At 51.0% G+C, this 15,591-nt stretch overlaps 5 protein-coding genes across 5 annotated transcripts; 1 reads left to right on the forward strand and 4 right to left on the reverse strand.

Moving 5' to 3' along the window:
* Positions 1-393: 393 nt before the first annotated feature.
* T310_1254 (Zinc finger protein) lies at positions 394-5,564 on the reverse strand (the record flags this gene model as incomplete). Its single annotated transcript, XM_013475863.1, has 10 exons — positions 394-686; positions 743-2,856; positions 2,939-3,048; positions 3,099-3,125; positions 3,163-3,283; positions 3,565-3,591; positions 3,801-3,975; positions 4,160-4,390; positions 4,760-5,068; positions 5,144-5,564. 10 exons carry the CDS (start codon positions 5,562-5,564, stop codon positions 394-396), a joined length of 3,828 nt encoding a protein of 1,275 aa, XP_013331317.1.
* A 502-nt stretch (positions 5,565-6,066) lies between these two features.
* T310_1255 (Short chain dehydrogenase/reductase family) lies at positions 6,067-7,405 on the forward strand (the record flags this gene model as incomplete). Its single annotated transcript, XM_013475864.1, has 5 exons — positions 6,067-6,176; positions 6,275-6,490; positions 6,571-7,121; positions 7,185-7,283; positions 7,374-7,405. The coding sequence occupies 5 exons, from the start codon at positions 6,067-6,069 to the stop codon at positions 7,403-7,405; spliced, it is 1,008 nt and encodes a 335-aa protein (XP_013331318.1).
* A 1,215-nt stretch (positions 7,406-8,620) lies between these two features.
* On the reverse strand, positions 8,621-9,937 carry T310_1256 (Phosphoprotein phosphatase; the record flags this gene model as incomplete). The annotated part of the gene is made up of 5 exons (XM_013475865.1): positions 8,621-8,693; positions 8,783-8,855; positions 8,923-9,514; positions 9,690-9,731; positions 9,788-9,937. The coding sequence occupies 5 exons, from the start codon at positions 9,935-9,937 to the stop codon at positions 8,621-8,623; spliced, it is 930 nt and encodes a 309-aa protein (XP_013331319.1).
* Positions 9,938-10,531: 594 nt separating this feature from the next.
* Positions 10,532-11,662, reverse strand: T310_1257 (uncharacterized protein; the record flags this gene model as incomplete). Its single annotated transcript, XM_013475866.1, has 1 exon — positions 10,532-11,662. One exon carries the CDS (start codon positions 11,660-11,662, stop codon positions 10,532-10,534), a length of 1,131 nt encoding a protein of 376 aa, XP_013331320.1.
* A 975-nt stretch (positions 11,663-12,637) lies between these two features.
* On the reverse strand, positions 12,638-15,277 carry T310_1258 (Actin cytoskeleton organization protein App1; the record flags this gene model as incomplete). The annotated part of the gene is made up of 1 exon (XM_013475867.1): positions 12,638-15,277. The coding sequence occupies one exon, from the start codon at positions 15,275-15,277 to the stop codon at positions 12,638-12,640; it is 2,640 nt and encodes an 879-aa protein (XP_013331321.1).
* Between the last annotated feature and the right edge of the window lie 314 nt (positions 15,278-15,591).

Here is a 15,591-nt window from a genome sequence, read left to right on the forward strand (position 1 = left end):
CAAGAAGTTGCGTCGCCGGGTTTGTGGTGAGAAAGAAGTTCTCGCCGAAGTGATCTTTTTAGGCTTGACGAGACCAGTTCCTCTGAAACCCCCAAAGGCCATTGATAAGGCACAGGGAGCAAATGTCTCTGGAACAACGATTAACCTTCGATGTGCTATCCGCACATCGAATGACAGCAGGCATGGTGTGGTAGCAGCGAGGATTTTCCAGAAATCCATGGTTTCACGTCTCTCGATCGTCCATCGCAGGCATGGTGTTATCTAAGCCGCTGTCTTTGAGCAGAGTCCTCAACGGGAGACTTCATCTTCCCCCTAAAACAGTTATCGTCGGAGCTCATGGCATGGCAACGTCAAATGAGTATTTGAGACATTTTCCGGTCGTTCTCGTAAACATCAGCTAATTTCCGAAGCACTTTCCCCATGCGCCACGTCACTGCAGAGAATCCATGTCAGCAGTAATTCCAGAAAGACGAAGGGCTGACTACCTTCCCACGTCCAGGTGTCGTCAAGAAAGGTCGCCCACGTCCTCGTCACATCGGCGGCCAACGAGTTACTCCCAGTCTCAGCATCATCTATTTCGCGCAAGAGCTCGACAAGGTTGTCCAGATTCATCTTTTCTGCTTCGTCAGGAGGAGCATAGTGTTGTTGCATCTCGATGGTGTGAACCCATTTGGTATAGAAAAGAGCTTGCGATGACCAAGTCAATTTCCAATCCGTAAAACTATTCTTTCAGAAGACTTACCACAGTCCCATGCTGAGATGGCATGCTCTATGCTCCACGTAAATGCGGCCGTCTTCCTTACCAGCATATGTCCCGCCCGAATGGGCGTCAACAGACCAGCAAATACCTGAGCAACCGCTCTGGTGAGAAAGGGTGTCCTGACTTGCTGGATCTGGACATAGTCCTTCGCAGCGCGAATGATGGCATCGTCATCGTTGCTGAAGAGCATGGTGCGATTAAAGGTACCACTCCCAGTAAATGCCCGAACATAGCAACTCCGGAGCAAGGCCAGGCCATTGAAAACTAACGGCCCTTCGACATCATCCCATGTGTGCCCAACTTCTGGTGAGCGGTCCCGAGTCAGCAGCCGGTGGCATCTGGCAAGTGACTCCTCCGTCTGGGCAGTGCAGAGGGCCTTCATTTGCTCTTCCATCTTCGGGTCGACAGAGAAATTCATGAATGACTGCGTACACTGCGTCACATGCCACATATGTATATTGACGGCGTGCATGATGATTGTCGTTGCAAAAGCAGGCCATCGACTTTCAGAACCCAAGTTGAATTCTTTACCGAAGATCAGTTGGGTGAGAGCCTGGTTGATATCTAAACCCTTAACAGTTCTTCTTGTTGCCATGGCTTCCTTCCAACGTTCCTCGTCCGGTGCTGTCCACACCCGCTCCTCCTCCGGCATCTCAATCTTGAGGTCATCGGTCGTCGACACGCAAGGCGAAACGTTGTACGCAATCGTTAAGAGACTACTTACAACGAATATTCCGTACAGCAGGCGTTTAGACGACTCTCGTTCAATCCATTCTGTCCAGTTCATTGAGTCCGAGCCCGGGGTAGTTGAGGATAAAGCGGTTCTTCGTAACGAGTACTCGCGATGAAAGATGCCAATGTTTTCCAGAGCCCAGGATACTGCTGCGCAGTCACCACCGAAAGCAGCTTCAGCAATGATAAGCAATTTACATTGAACTTCCCACAGAGGTCGTGCTTCGGCTGGGCTTTGATTTGAGCGCTTCAACTGCGTTTGATGTAGCGCTTCGTTGGCCAATTCTCGTAGCTGACTAGCTGTGTGCCTCTCCAAGTGAAAGAGCGCTCCAATGGAGCACATGGCCAAGAGTAACGGACTGGGAACCTTGGTGACGTTGAACGAGGGAATATGGAATATTGGGAGATGACTATTGAACCCCTTAAAGAACTGTCCAATAAAGCGCTGGAGACTCTGTGAGCTAGGAATTTCCATAAGAAGATCGCTGGGAGAGAGCCGCTCTTTGAGGTCCGCAATGAGTGTCTTCCGTGCATCCTCACTGAAGATAATCCGAGGTGGACTCGTTTTGCGCTCCTTGATCAGCCGAGGAAGACGGTCAAGCGACGCCCCATGATCGGAGACCTGTTCCTTAGCTGTTGGAGTGGAAGCAGAAGCTTGCTGCTCTCCGGATTGTGCCCTTGGTAGCCATTGCACTCGAGGTGCAGCCCGACCCAGAGACTCAGGGGAACTTGCTTGGCTTTGCAGGCCAACCAAATAATTCGAAAAGGCCGTATGGTCGACCTCCGATCCAGGCAGCAATGAGAAGAAGTTCAAAGCATCCGACCCAGCACTCTGACATTGTTGTGACTCTGCGCCAGAAGCTGTCCTGGTCAGGTTGGGGTCCACTGGGATATGTTCGTCGCGAGAGAATGAGTTGGACGTGTCCGTCTGTATCTGCGCGTCATACGTAACGGGACGCTGTTCGAATGAGTAAGCAGTGGGAATTTCTTGATGATGACCCTGGGCACCCGCTTCTCCTGGTATTACGTTGATCGTATTCGTCAAGCTCGGGTCCAAAGCAAAATTGAAATCAAACCGTTCTGCCTCTCCGTTGGCAGGCTCATGATCGCTTGCTTCCGACGACGATGACACGCAAGGGGAAGGGAGGAAGCTCGTGATCTGTATGACAGTTTCATTGTTTATCCGCATGCCGCGTTGTGAATCTGCCTTGTTCGGGGACTGCTGGTGGGCGTCTTTATGCCAGCTACTTCGCGTCTGGCGACGGCGACCTGGTCGACTCGAGTCCCCTGCGGCTTTCATGCTCTCCTGAGCCTTGGCCCATGCTTCCGCATGCAATGTGCGTTCATGTCGGACAAGAAGGTCTCTGGAAGGTCAATCATTTAGCAACATTGACAAAACAATTCATTGCTAAGACATTGATCGATCAGATCGCTAGGATAACGCACTTCCGTCCGTATGACCGGTCGCAGAACCTGCATGAAAACGGGCGTTCCCGAAAGTCTGGTTTACCAACGGCAAGGTCAGCAGGAGAGACGAGAGAATCAATACAGGTTGGCTATGGAAAGCATCCGGAATATGAGCGAATTGAAGAAGTCCTATACGTACGTGCGCGTTCATGACGAACACAGTGCTCTGTGCGTTTAAAGGCTTTGTGACAAATCGAGCATACTCGGAGACGCTTCGCTTGTCTTTCCACTTTATCTTGGGGCATCTTGGCACAAACAGAAGCAAAAGAGATCTGGGACTGTGTAATCCCCACGGTAGCACGGGGATCAAAACAAGGAGCGTAACTAGATTCGGCGGAGGAAGATCAGTATCAATGTCAGATCAGAATCAAGACTATGGCTTGAGTTTGCAGGTATCTCCGGAAGACGGTGCAGGTCAAAATTCCGAGCACGGGCTCTTCCCGACAAGGCACAGGCAGAGATCGCAGCCAGGGAAAGAGCCGGGGGCGCGTGCGGGGAAAGCATGGGGAAAGTCTGGAGGAAGGCGGGACGCGGTGGGGCCGACGCGCAGGTGATCGAACCGGAACGCAGCAATTGGCAAGTTAACCGAACCTGCAGAATCTTACACGTGCTTGGCAGCTGCGCCGATTGCCCTGTGGTCCGTGCTAGCACCCCGCAAAACGTTGAAATATGGAGTCCTCGGTGTAATTGATTCCATTTCGCATTTGTCCGCGGTGTTAGAGGTCCAAGCTCTCTGACAGGGAGCTTCCATCGCCTAAACAGATGTGGAGCCAAGCTTGAGCTCTCGTCTTAAGCTGAAGCTTGGCACTAATAGCTTCTTTCGAGATTTGTTCTCTCACACATATGGAAATGGAAATGACATTCATATAGCCCTATTTTGAATAAGATCTGACTGTTACGTCTATAACGTCGTAATAATGATATATCCCAAGCAGCTGGATTACTATAGTTGGCCTGCATGACAGAAGTTCTCACTGAACCGACATCAGGTCGGTATAGCAGCTGCTCTTTATGAACTATCTTCTTTTTTTACGTTAGTCATATAAGAAGAATTAATGAAAACATACGAATTGCAGATGAGAGAGCGAAGATAGTCGCATGGGTAAGCCAACATTGTGACTGGATAATACGGAGTAGAGAGAGCACGATATGAGAAACATGATGCATAACAAACTGTTTTGCTGACTCAGCCCGACGCACAAACTGCATAAAGTGACGGTGCTTCGGCAGCCGCCAACGAGCGAGTCGGGGTAACGGAGGCCCGAGTCGCCGACGGGCTGGCCTGCAAACACGGCAAACAATCAAGGATCGACAGATCGTTGCAGAGTGCACGATCTTCAGAGCCCGTATTGTCGGGACAAGCCTTCATCGCAACCCGATCATGTTTTGCCAATTCGATGGAATCAATGCGTCTGGTTGGTCGTTTTGGATCTTTAAACTTTTTGTTCTGGTGTCAATGCGCACTATACGGAGTATAATTATTAGCTGCTTCATGCAAGATGTCATGCAAGGAGTTAGTATATATATATGTCTATGTATAGCTCATGAGATTCTATGTTTCTTATATAGTTCGTCGAAAAGCCTTTGCAGGAAAAGAATCCAACAATCATTGTCATCTTCTTCATCTTCATGGTTGATCTTTCTTCACTGTCCTCTTGACCGGGATCCCTGTGTCCGACGGGTTCGAATAAGTCCAACTTGACCTCCATAGATAGGCATGCCAGGATCAGGCAGTATGGACTCCTCGACTCAAGGACCTCCATATGCGCCCCCAACAGCGTTGGTAGGAGGCGTCCCTACCAAATCGGTGGATGTGCCCATCTGTGCCGTCTTCATCGCCCTCTTTGCCATCGGGGCGGCCGGCCACATGACAATATTCCGACTGAACATGAGCAGGGGACACAAGTTCATTCCGTCCGCAGCGACTATTGGCTTCTGCATGGCTCGTATCGTGACCAACTCGCTCCGGATCGCACTGGCCTACCATCCGAATAATCTTCGCCTGGGAATGGCCGCGCAGATATTCGTCGCAGCAGGCGTCCTGCTTCTCTTTATCCTCAACCTGCTCTATGCTCAGCGTCTCCTGCGAGCTTTCCACCCGCGTGTCGGCTGGTCACGAGCGCTCTCATATTTCTTCAAGGCGCTTTATGTCATTATTGTCCTGTCGCTGGCCATGCTCATTACCGTCGTCGTCCAGAGCTTCTACACTCTGAACCCGAACACGCACCGGATCGACCGCGATATCCAACTGTACGGCCAGAGCTATTTCCTGATGTTCTCCTTTCTGCCCTTCCTCATCCTCGCATATACGCTGCTGGTGCCACGGAGAAACGGCGAACAGATCGACCACTTCGGCAAAGGAAGCTGGACCGCCAAGTTCGTCATTCTCGGCGTGACCTCTTTCCTGCTCTGCCTGGGTGCGACCTTTCGCGCTGCCACCAATTACAAGTCGCCCCGGCCCGTGAACGACCCGGCCTGGTACGACAGCAAGGCTTGCTTTTATATCTTCAACTTCACGATCGAGATTATCGTGGTCTATATTTACCTTCTTGGACGGGTCGATCAGCGATTCTATGTGCCGGACGGGAGCTCCAAGGTTCGACATTATGGTGGCCTGCCGGGGGAAAGTAAAGAGGAAGATCAGACCAAAGCAACTAGCTGATGGGGGGAAGGGATCTTATACTCGATATACCTTGAGCCATTGGGGATATTTCCCTCCAGATCATTCTCCTCTCTTTTCTTTTTCTTCTATGTAAAATTCAGTGTCTTCTAAGTGACGAAGCTGAAATACCCTGCAGGTGTTGGCGTTGCTGAATGAGATCCATAAACTTGATTCTCTAACTTTGGGGTGGCTTGAATGGTCCCTAAAACAGGCGCAATCTCTTTCTTCACAGGCAGATAAGGCGCATATAGATTTAATCTATAATATGAAGATCATTAGCATTCTCAATTTATTCTTTGTCTGATGACATGTAACAAACACATCACATGACTTCTCATGGTATTCCACTGGCTCCCAATGATGGACGCTTCCAACGCTGATAAGCTTTTCAATGGTAAACACAAAACACCTAGTTACTTCAGGAAGATGTCAGCGCGATGTTGTCATGCAGCGATCATTCCCTTACCTTGACTCTCGTCCTTCTTTTACCGCTATGGCAGCCGCAAGTCCCGATATCAGAAATAGAGGACTTGGTGTAGTTCTAGGCCAACATTCGTATGTGATGAATACATACACGAACGAAAGAAATTGCCTGTCGAATCTAATTCCAGCTCTTTTCAATTGGATCATTTCTTTTTAAATCATCGATGAAGGATGTCTTCCCAGGGAAATCTGCATGCCCAGACCCTCTTCGAGGTCAAAGACTTTGCAGCAGTCGTGACAGGTGGTGGTTCCGGGATTGGTCTCATGGCAGCGCACACTCTGGCAGACAACGGTGCTCGCGTCTATATATTAGGGAGACGACTTGATGTCCTCCAGAGGGCTGCTGAGAAGTACTCTGGAGGCAATGGAGGCGGAAAGATCGTCCCGTGAGTAATACAGAATCAATCGATCGAACTTCTATATCTCACCAAGGAAGATCATTGAAACTAACTTGATTTATGTGAAGAATCTCAGGAGACTTCACCCATACTGATGGCATTCGAACCTTGATCGCCGAAATCGGAAAACATGAGCCCGGCGGGATCAACATTCTCATCAACAATGCCAGCGTAACCGCCGAAGACAAGGCACGCCAGGAAGCTCACGACATTGACTTCAGCAACGCCGAGGCTGTGAGCAAATGGATGGTCGAGGACGGGCCCGACGCGTGGCGTCAAGAGTACGCGGGCAACATTGCAGCACACCATTTCTTTACAGCGGCAATGTTGCCCCTGCTCAACAAAGCACGACAGCAGACACACGGTCATTCGAGCGCCATCATCAACATCGCCAGTGCAGCAGGGCTCACCAAGACCCACTCGCATGGCCAATTCGCGTACTCCTCGACCAAGGCAGCCTTTATGCACCTGACCAAGGAGTGGGCGCATACTTTCCTCCCATTGAGGATCAGAGTTAATTGCATTGCGCCGGGCGTGTTTCCGCCCTTTCTGCCTGATGACGGGCTGGATGAGAGTCAGAAGGCGAAGCTAGAAAAGGTTGGGCATCAGATACCGGCCGGTATGTGTTGTATATCCTGAGTTTTTCGGTCCTCCTTTTTTTATTAATATAATCTCCCTCTAGGACGCCCAGGAAAGGAATCAGACATTGGAAGTGCCATCCTCTACCTCTGCAGCCGAGGCGGAACATACGTGAATGGACAAATTCTTCACGTCGATGGCGGTATGCATAACTCACCCATCTTCTTTTTTTTTCCTACTTACCTCAGTATGTAACCATGTATGGCTAATCTGTGATCTATTAATTGAACAGGCATCCTACTGAAGACGCCCTCGACCACTTGATGATCTAGCAGTGTTAAATATCGCCTCTATGCCATGCCAAACTCTGAATCATCTGGAGGCAGAATGTGCCAGTGCCTAAAGATTACTTACTCTGCTCGTATGATGCATTCAAAGCTTCTTGTCTGCGAGCAGAAGAGGAGAGGATGCCATATACTAGAACTCGTCCCCACAATGCTTTTTGAACCTTTGACTCCTTCGTTTATGTTCTTGACTCCGTCCTCGGCGTCCGTAGATCGATAGAGAGGCCATTGTGTGATCGTCAAGTAGACCTGAATTCTCAAGCTGTTCGACGAAACACCTGCTTCTGCTCTTCTCCATATAATTAATATATTCCCGGACCGGGCCCCCCCAGTGTAATGAGACTACAAGCATTACCGCTTGGACTAGGGACCCCAGCCTTGATGCAGTCGAAGGGTTGATCGTGGCTCGTGCATTGCCTGGGGCTTACCACCTGGCTGGGAGTTGTGTGATTGGGTGAGATGGGTACATACTTCACCAGGGAGATATCCATTATCTATTTATGCCCATGATTCTATTCAGTGATGGCCTTTATCTTCAGATGCAGAAATGGGAGATCAGATCGCGGATTTCTAGAATACCTATCATAATCCATCTATGTTATATTATTATATTATATGGCTGCTGGTGCTGAGCTAGACTTGGTTCGACTCGACAACCATCCCTCAATTCGATCTCATCACATCCCCTGGCGATCACTACTTGTACGGACTACTCAACTCACGATTTACGCGTGAAATAAGGATAGGACAGGATAGAACAGATGCGTTGATAGAATAACGATCTCGTAGTCCATTCCTGGCTTACATGTAATGTACTGTACTGTACATACGTAGGCCAGGGTCATATTGTCAAGACAATTGAGAGAAAGGGAAAAAAGGGGGAAAGGGGGGAAGAAAAAAAAGTTTTTTTTTGTCTCCTTCTTTCCATGAAAGTGGTATCAACAAAAAAGTGAAAAAGGTAAAAAAAAGTAATCGAGAAGAAAAAAACAAAACACTCATAGGACATGCAAAAAAAATTAGGTGCAGCAGGTTGTCCTTTTTATTTCTGCAGACCTCCCCTTCCTCCCCAACCAATCACCTCATCTGACACTGGAGAAAAAATTCATGGCCTAGCGTAGGATACTGTGTGATCGCTGAGAAGATAAAGGGTACAAATGTCATGACGGAAATCAAAGGATTAATTCTATCTATGAATCTAAAGGAAGTAGTCCGGCGTCCGTCTCGATACCGTCGGTTCACCGGCTCGTGGGCAGGGGTCAAATTGTAGGCTGAGAAAGACAACACGTCAGCAAGAGGAAAAGAGTCGAATTCAAAGGGCAGTTTAAGAAGGAGGGGGGGGAATACGGGGGTCACGTACAATGTGTATTTCAAGTTCTCATCAATTTCCATAATGGCTGCTTGGTTCCCGCATCGGTAGCAATAGTTCGGGGCTGGGTCGACATATTAGCAGAGTTCCCGTAGAACAATTCGGACATGCAGAGATCCAGAGGCGCATACCAGAGAAAATCGTCACGACATTCCGGTCTTGTGACCAGTTATATCCTTCCATCACGAGCTGATGTGCCCTCGCAACCAGAGTCAAGCCGTTATTGTGATTGAACGCTTCCGAAATATCCTGTCCAAACGTGTAGCCTGCACCACGAGGAGAGATACCCCAGCCACATCGGTCATCCGGATCACTCCAGAGCAGATCGCACATGGGCCCTTCGTGAGGGACTTCCTGGATCCGGTCGAGAGCGCGAATGTTGTCAAGGGTGTCGATCGACGGACTGAGACCGCCGTGAAGGCAGAAGATCTGATTCTCAATCAGGGCAGTAAGGGGGAGGTAGTCAAAGAGGTCCGTGAAATACTTCCAGACATTAGCGTTGCCATATTTCCGCAGACACTCGTCGTAGAAGCCATAGACCTGTGTGATCTGGCGAGACTCGTGGTTTCCACGCAGGATCGTGATGCGCTGGGGGTAGCGGATTTTGAGAGCAACAAGGAGAGTGACGGTCTCGACGGAGTAGTACCCACGGTCAACGTAGTCCCCTAGCGTTCCGAAGGTGTCAGAGTTTGAGGAAGAAAAAAACGAGTGCCGTACGAATCCCTACCCATGAAAAGGTAATTTGTATCAGGATTGGGGCCTCCGATGCGGAAGAGTTCCATCAAGTCGTGAAACTGGCCGTGTATATCTCCGCAGACGGTCACTGGACATTTCTGGAACGACGAGATCAGTCAACCGAGTCGCCCCCACCGCCTGGGATCAAACAGATAACACATACAACCGGCTGCACATTCGACTCTTCCTGTAGCACTTCCCTTGCCTGGAGAGAGTAAATCTCAGTCCCTCCCATGGTAGAGGTGGACATGCAAAACACACCCTATCGCACAGCCGCTGCACATCGCTCTCCGCCAACTGTTTGCAGTTCATCAGACTCTCAATCCACCCATCCAGAGTCGGTATGGCCTGCGGGTCTGTCGCGGGCGACAGGCGATGGGACTCTGGGGATCGCGCCGTGTCGATTTCCATGTTGTTCTCCATTGATGCGTTGTGGGAGAACGGCGGAGGTCAATGCAGGTGAGCCTGAGGGAGGGGCGGACGGGGATGGGTCTCGTGAGGACGACCAGGCTCAGCAGACGGGGGAATGAAAGCTAGAAGAAAAAAAGAAAGGGAAAAGAAAGGGAACTCAATCTGGAAAAAAATCGGGGAGAGCAGGATCAGCAGCAGTTTTGTCTACGGTCGAGGAGAGTGGGTTGCGGAGGACTCTTCATGTCATGTTCGTTTTGGCACGCCAGCAGGGCTGCTTGGCCTGGGTGGAAATGGCCAAACAGCACGCCAGCCAAGGTTGCGCCACAGCAGGGCAGCAACTGCTGAGCCACACATGGGGTCAAACACGGGGGGCTGTGGCGCGCCCTCGAGACCTCGCGCACCCCACCAAAAAAAAAATCCCAGCTCAGAAAATAAACAAAGTGGATTTTCCTTACTACAGCGCTACGTCAGATTTTATTTAATTATTTAATTTGCATGCCTAGAACTGTCATCTCTCATTACTTCGTCTCGAGCTGATAATTACGCGCTCTTGCTTCTCGGGTGCGACCCGCGCGTCAATGGTTCACTACCTGCTTAAATGATGTCACCGCCAAAACCGCCTCCGAAGCCGCCAGGACCAAAGCCGCGACCATGAGGCCCTCGATTGCGACCAAACGGAGGTCCGTCACCAGGACCTACGGGGTCATACCTCGACCCTGGAGGGATCTGGGGATTGTACTCGCCTCCCCTCTGGCCCCCGAATATGGGATCGTCAAAGGTCGGGTGCATTCCGGTACCCCCTCCGCCACCAGGACCAATCGTCCCCCGCAACGGATCTCGAGGTCCCAAGCCAGGAGGATACAAGTCGCGGTCCCCGATGGTCAATGGGTTTCTCCCTCTTCCAGGCTGTGGTTGATAGCCACGCGGTGGCCTGTTTATTTCATACTCATCCTCGAACCCTGGGGGGGCAAAATCGCCCGGAGGAGCCGGACGCCGGGGCGGCGCAGCCAAAGGGTCGTCAAATGGATATGGACGAGCAGGTTCAAGATAGCGATCGTCTCGTAACGGATCACGTCGTGAAGGTTCCTCCGGTCGCCTTATCTGCGGTTCCTGGCCGGTCGTGTCTTCATATCCCTCTTTGTACAAACCTGGAGCTAGTTTCTGGATCACATTAATCTTAAACAAGCTGATCAAGTCATCCAAGCGAGACGTCGAGATGAATACATCCCTCAGAGTGCTTGCAGAATCGCTGGTTAGAGTCAAAGGTAATGCGGATTCGGAAATGTAGTCCTTCACCGGAAGGTCAAACGAAGTGGTTTTGTCATGGCCCAGGGCCAAAGCAAAGACAACCGCGTTGTTTCCTAGCCGATTCAGCTTCAGAAGATATTCCATCGCGGACTGGGAATGCGCATATCGGAAGGCATAGGTAGACTGGGCGTTCCATTCCTTGGGGAGGACAGTGGGATCTGTATTGTTCTCTATGGCACGTGTCAGTCGAACCTGATGGACAGTGGCAGTTCGATGCTCTGACGAACCCATGCGATGATCTTCTCCCAGCCCTACCAGCCGAAAACCCACCGCGAGCATGCATGCATGCCCGACCAGAGCCACCGCTTCATAGGCATTCTTGATGGTCGCTTCGGTCAGACCATCTCCCCGCAGAGAGTGGAGCGCCACGTCCAAAACCCGAGTGGCGGCAAGAGCGCCGCCTTGCGATTCAGCCATGGTGACAAGGGGACGCGATATGCGCTCTCTCTCAGATAATCACAGGTGACTTCTCCACATAGATGTAGGATGAAGAATCCCCAGCACCGCGTTGAATTGTCTAAAGCTGAATTAATACTATTACATCAGGTGACGGGTGCCTGGTCCGGAAGAATAACGGCCCGCACTGAACAAACATTGCAAACATAAGACTCCGCAATCGATAGCTCTTCGCCTTGAATCCAGAGCAAATCTTATCAGTATTCAATACGCGGGGTTATTCGAGTTCTTACTCCGTAGAGGTCTACCTTGAATGTTATACAGCAGCTAAGGTACCAAAGAGTGGTCGATGGCGCATCATATCGCCCGGAGTAACTGCCTGAGTAACTACCGCATTGGAAATATATATATTCAGCACACATCTTCCTGCTCTACTCACCATTTGGATTTGCAATGCGATGAATATGACGATACTCCCGGTAAAAAAAGCCCGGAAGAGATCCGCCATCAACACATTCACTTCGAGACAGAATTGTTAGAAGCCGTCCTCGTGTTATTCAATGAGAATCTTGGTTAAATGATAGTTGTCCATCAAGGTTGTCTACAAGGCTCGACTACATTTTTTTTGTCTCCACGCAACGCTAAAAGAGAAGGGATTCTTGTCTACTTCCTACGTAACGTATGTATATATGTACAGACATAGATATGAGTATCACCATATTTTCTATCACATGCTATCCTCGTTAGTCGTCATACATAATGCCTGCTTGCATGCAGAGAAAAGGTCTCGAAAAGAAAAAAGTGTATAGTGCATAGAATCTGGTATAGGTATACTGTACTGTACAGGACAGGCTATGTATATAATAGTGCACAGAGCATCAATCATGAAATAAAACGACAGACCCAGACCAAAACCTCCAGGACCATGGCTAGCTCTTCAAGTCTTACGAGAGGGAGACGAAAAGTGTTTTTTTTGGCCCTGCATTTGCTGCATACTCATTCCCTCTTCTGAGCCTCTTCAACCAGCCACACGGCAATATCCTCCACATCGCTGCCTACTCTCCAACAGGCGAGGATGACGCCGTGCTCGTCCAGCACCGCCTGTGCGCGTTCCCATCGGCGTCGCCAGAGCTCCTCGCGTTTGTTGGGTAGCGGAGCAGCAGGTTGTGGTGATCCATCCGAAGGGTCATGGTAGGTCAAGCCTGAGTCGTAGTCATTATTGTTGTTTGTGGTGGTAGCAGAAGTAGTGCTAGTGTTGGTATTGGTTCGGCTTGGGACAGGCCTTGATGACGCAGATGCGGAGCCTCTTGCGGAAAGGGAACTGGAGGATGATGACGGCTTCAAAACGCGATCGTGCGAGGCCGCATTTGCATTGGATGTTGGACCCCTTCGGGTCTCTGGACCAGCTGAAGCAGAACTCGCGGTGGACGCTGCCGTATTGCTGCGACGAGGCGGAGGCACAGGCGGTGGTGGCCGCTGCGAGCGAGTCCTTCGCTCTTCACCAGGTTGAGACTCGGTGCCAGAGTCATTGGGGGTATTGGAGCGCGAACTCAAATACTCTCGGGCCGTTGAGGGAAGGCTGTTGTAGGCAGTGGAGATCATGTTCTTTACGGCGCCCGTGTAACTCTCAGCTGGTTGAGATGGCTCATTCTTAGCAGATTGCAAGGCAGATGAGGCAGGCGAATCTGTTGCCGGATTTGGCTTTGGGCGCGCAGGTAAGGGCGGGGGTCGTTCTGCTGATGGATCTGGTCTAGGAATTGACAGACTCCGAGGTTTTGATGGCAGAGGCGGCGCCGGTTTGCGACGTATAATCTCTTTCTGTGGGACCGTTGAGCTGCCCTCTTCATCATTGCTCTTCGATTGAGTGGCCGGGTCGGCGGAGGTGGTTCGCAGGGTAGTTGGCTTGGACGGTTTTACAGGAGGGCATTTGCGGTTAGCGGAGTCGGGATTTTGGTCCGTCTCGTTGCCAGATTCCATCAGCGATATTAGATCAGTGTTGTCTAAAGTGCGTGCATCCGCTGAAGTACTATTAGACTGCTGTTCCACCGGTCTTCGTGGTGGCAATGCTGGTCTGTTCTCGACAGCATCTGAATCGTTCTTCACGGGCGCTGTTCGCGGGCTCGGTCTGGAGACGCTGTTGTGATCGAACGATTGATCAAAGAAGCCCTTCTTTTCCGGTGTCGTGATATCCCTGATAAATACCGCTAGCACCCTCCCCGGGTTGGCCAAGACTAGGTCGGTATACACTTCGAGATCGGCTTCACCACTGTCACCAACTAGGATAAACTTGCGTTCGGGAAAGTCAGCCATGATTTTCTCTAGGGCACCTCTCTTTCTCTCTGCCGTTGGCTCAAAGATCCCCTGTAGCATTCCGCTGTACTGTTTGAGGTGGAACGATCCCGGTGGAAGGCCCGCCAGCGTGAAGTAACGCTTCAAAAGAGGGTAGAGCTGCCATGGCGAGTTCGACACGTAGTGCATCCTAACACCCATGTTGGCCATCTTGGTATACCATTCTTTAATGCCAGGTATCGTCAGGTCCTCGAGTTCACGGACAAATGTGTTCCTGAACATTTCCTTCGCACCGCTGGTGATGGCAGTGTGTTTGATCGTGTCGTCGATATCACTGATGAGACTGACGCCTTTCGGCTCGATTATCTGGACCTCTTCTGTTGCTGATAGCGACTCCGAAGCTATCACTCGCACATGGGTTGGAACAAACTCCAGGGACGCTCGAAACGAGAAATGGCCCGCATCATCAGTCGTGGTGGTCCTTGCCAGACTTTCCTTGTCATTGAAGAAAAACATCGTGACGGGCGTCCCAACAAGTGGGTTGGCCATAAAAGGCCGGAGTCGCTCCATTAGACGAGCGTTCGCTACGGACAATTCATCTTTGCCTAGGGATGAAGTCGAGTCTGTCCTCGAAACCGCGTCAGAACCCTGTTGTCCGTCCTGACCCCTGAAATGGCCCCCTTTCCACGCTGGATCCGCCTCTTGTTCCGCTCTATTGATGATGGACTGCGCCTCCCTCGCCACATCCTCGTCCTCTCTTTTACTTGAAGCTTGCTGGGGCCCTAACTGGCCGGAGAGCGGAGAACTGTTGGAACTGGTGCCGGGAGCAGGAATTCCACTCAGCTTCCTGGCCAGCGCTATCAATAGTCGATGCTTTCGGCTCATGGGTCCGTGCTGCGGTGTGTATATCCAGCCTCGAACGTCAACGTCCACAGAAGCATTGTCATCCTCGTATTTCTCCCATTCCTGCTTCCAATATTCCAAGTCTCCAGGCGACCGTGGCCGTTCAATGTCTTCGTTCGTCCCAGGCTTCCGCTGTAACTGACAGGACGTTCCGGGTCTCTTCTTCCTCACATGGCGCCTTGTATAGCTTGGAAAGAGAACCATTTCCTCGTCGCCGGACCGTGCAATATCGACATCCGGGAAGGCACCAGGTACATCGAAGGACTCGCCATCGTAGGAATCCTGTCTATTTCTTTGAGACCACTGTGAAGCGTATATCTGGCGCAGCTCATTGGCGGCCTTGAGATACCCGTAGACCTTTCTCCGCCGCGCTCCCCATTCTCTGCCAGGCTCATCACTGCTTCCCCATCTCATACCTGATTCCGTAGAACCAGACTTTGCCATTGTGACGCTATCTGCATCTTCCAGCGTCTGACTCGTTGCAGGCGACGGTGTGCGGCGCCCGGAAGCAATGTCGCTGGCACTTGGCCCCTCAGACGTCTTCTGCCAAGCAGAAGAGAGAGAACTCCTCCACGAACACTACCAGCACTCCGTCGTATCTTCCGAAGACTCTCTTGCCGTCTAACAATGGCCCGGTATAGGCGTGCCTGCGCACGGTGACGGAAGGAAGGGAGCGTCTCGTAACGGAACGTCCAGAGGCGGGCTCGGACACGGTCTCGGGCGCGGGAGGGTGCTTGCGGCGCGAATAACACGCGGAA

Source organism: Rasamsonia emersonii, assembly GCF_000968595.1.
Source record: "Rasamsonia emersonii CBS 393.64 chromosome Unknown ctg1118621759980, whole genome shotgun sequence".
Classification (NCBI taxonomy): domain Eukaryota; kingdom Fungi; phylum Ascomycota; class Eurotiomycetes; order Eurotiales; family Trichocomaceae; genus Rasamsonia; species Rasamsonia emersonii.